The following is a 2,085-nucleotide window of genomic DNA, read 5'->3' as shown; positions in this document are numbered from 1 at the left end:
GCCAATCAGCAGGCATCCTCTCGCAGAAGTAGGCCCCAGGGACCACGATAATTACATCCTTTTTCATTGGACGCGGGAAGAAGCGAGAAGCTCCAGCGAGTTTGGCGCTTCACGACACTGGGATCGAATTGACCGACAAAACAGTCCATCATAGACAGCCCACGCAACCCTAATCGTCGACACGTCGTTTTTTTGCATCGGCAACGACAGATTGGCAGTCCGAGGTGATGTCCTGTCCGTGACGAAGGAAGAAGAAGACGTGGGAATCGAACCCGCGACGGCCCCGCGCCTGCGTCCAAGTCGACGAACAGACGCTTCCAAGAAGCACCCTCCTTGACGTTTTTGCTTCGGACGTGGGTGCGTTGCCACCAGATCTTGGAGGCAAAAGATATGATGCTGTGGGCGTCAATGCGACGCCGCGGCAAGCCGTCGTTGATTGTGTTGGAACTGTAGTCGCGCCACGACCACGTCTCGATCGTGTGCAACGATGGCCGTTGCGTTTCTTATCTCGAATCATGACAGCACAATATACACTTTACATTAAATGTAAAGTGTATAGTGTGCTGTCATGATTCGTAGAGTGAAATTTTCACTCTACGACTTACCCACGTCTCTGCCCCGTGTTCTGCACCTAACCGCGCAGCTCCGAATTGGTTGCATTAAGTGCTCGGTGACACTGCTCTCGCCGGCATGTGGACAAGGTCGGTCATTACGATGACACCTTGATGTATGCGTGCCTCAGTTCAACTATTACCGACAAGTAAACTACTCGTACTATTGATGGTGGGTCTTGACGTCGAGGACGGGGATCGGTGACCGACCGTTCGGCGCCATGTGCAGCATCGTGCGCTTGGGCACTTGGAAATGGAGCGCCATGTACGAGATAAGGTTGAGGCCGAGAATAAACGCAATGAGGCAGCACACATCTTGCGTCTGGTTGTTGACGTCTTGCCCGATCGTTTGGAGAAACACTTCGCCGTAGATCGGAATCGCCGGGTACCCGGGCGCGTCAAAACTCAACAAGAGGCCCTTGAGCTCGTTCGTCATCATAATTTCAAACGCATACTTGAAGAGCGAGAGCCACTGGATGGGCGCAACGCCGCTCGGCATGGTCTGGACGTTCAGCAGAAAGCCACCAAAGAGGAGCATGAGCAACAAGACGACCGTTGCCACGAGGTTTGCAATCCCAACCGTCTTGGAGACCGTGCTGACGAGGAGACTCAGCGAGCCCGCGGCCACGTTGAAGAGCACCAAGGTCGACGTAAACAACAAGAAGCGGTCGGCCGGCGGGTTGAGGCCCATGATATAGTAAAAGACAGCGGCGAAGAGCACGGCGGGCAAGATGCGCAGCGAGACCAAGTCGAGGAGCGTCTTGGACATAAAGTAGCTCCACGGCGCGTAGTACTGCGCGCTCGCTTCCTTGAAAAAAAGTGCGCGTTCGTGGATGAAAACGTCCATGGAACTCAATGTCGCAAACCCAAAAAGGTCAGCACAAAGTAGAAAGCCCCCATGCGGTTCTGAAACCCCGCGAGATTGAGTTTGAGACCCGAGAAGATTCCGCCCGCGACGAGACCGAGCACGACGCTCAAGACGACGTGGAAGATGAAGAGGGCGCGGTTGCGCCATAGGGTACGCGCCGCGCGCACAAAGAGCACCTGGAGCTCGAGAAGACGACTGCCACGGGTGGCCTCGCTCGACGCCTCGACGTCGTCGGTTGCGGCCGCTTGGAGCATCTCAAACGACGACGTGTTGACAAACGAGACCGACAACGCGTCGTGCTGCGCGCGCCAGAGGACGTCAAGCGACTCAATGTGCTGCGGCTGCGTCACGACATCAAGAAGGTGGTCGGCGATCGTCTCATCGGCCGGGCACGCAAGGTCGTGCTCTGCGAAATAGTCGGCCGCCAGCTTGGACGGACCATTGTACATGACCTTGCCTACACCAAGCGATCGTGAGCATTCAAGATTTAAATAAGACAATAAGACAATAAAACAATAAGACAATAAGAAATACGAAAACACGAAAAATATGAAAATACGAAAATAAGATAATACGAATGCCATAAAAGATAAAAGACAGAAGTGC

The 2,085-nt window shown here is 54.0% G+C and overlaps 1 protein-coding gene across 1 annotated transcript; it reads right to left on the bottom strand.

Annotated features, from left to right (window-relative positions):
• Positions 1-774: 774 nt before the first annotated feature.
• SPRG_18663 (hypothetical protein) lies at positions 775-1,928 on the bottom strand (the record flags this gene model as incomplete). Its single annotated transcript, XM_012358101.1, has 2 exons — positions 775-1,415; positions 1,478-1,928. The coding sequence occupies 2 exons, from the start codon at positions 1,926-1,928 to the stop codon at positions 775-777; spliced, it is 1,092 nt and encodes a 363-aa protein (XP_012213491.1).
• Positions 1,929-2,085: the final 157 nt, after the last annotated feature.

The sequence above is a fragment of the Saprolegnia parasitica genome (genome assembly GCF_000151545.1).
Source record: "Saprolegnia parasitica CBS 223.65 unplaced genomic scaffold supercont2.1367, whole genome shotgun sequence".
NCBI classification, from domain to species: Eukaryota; Oomycota; class Saprolegniomycetes; order Saprolegniales; family Saprolegniaceae; genus Saprolegnia; species Saprolegnia parasitica.
The sequence above is the reverse complement of the archived record's forward strand: the minus strand, read 5'-3'. Positions and strand labels throughout refer to the sequence as shown.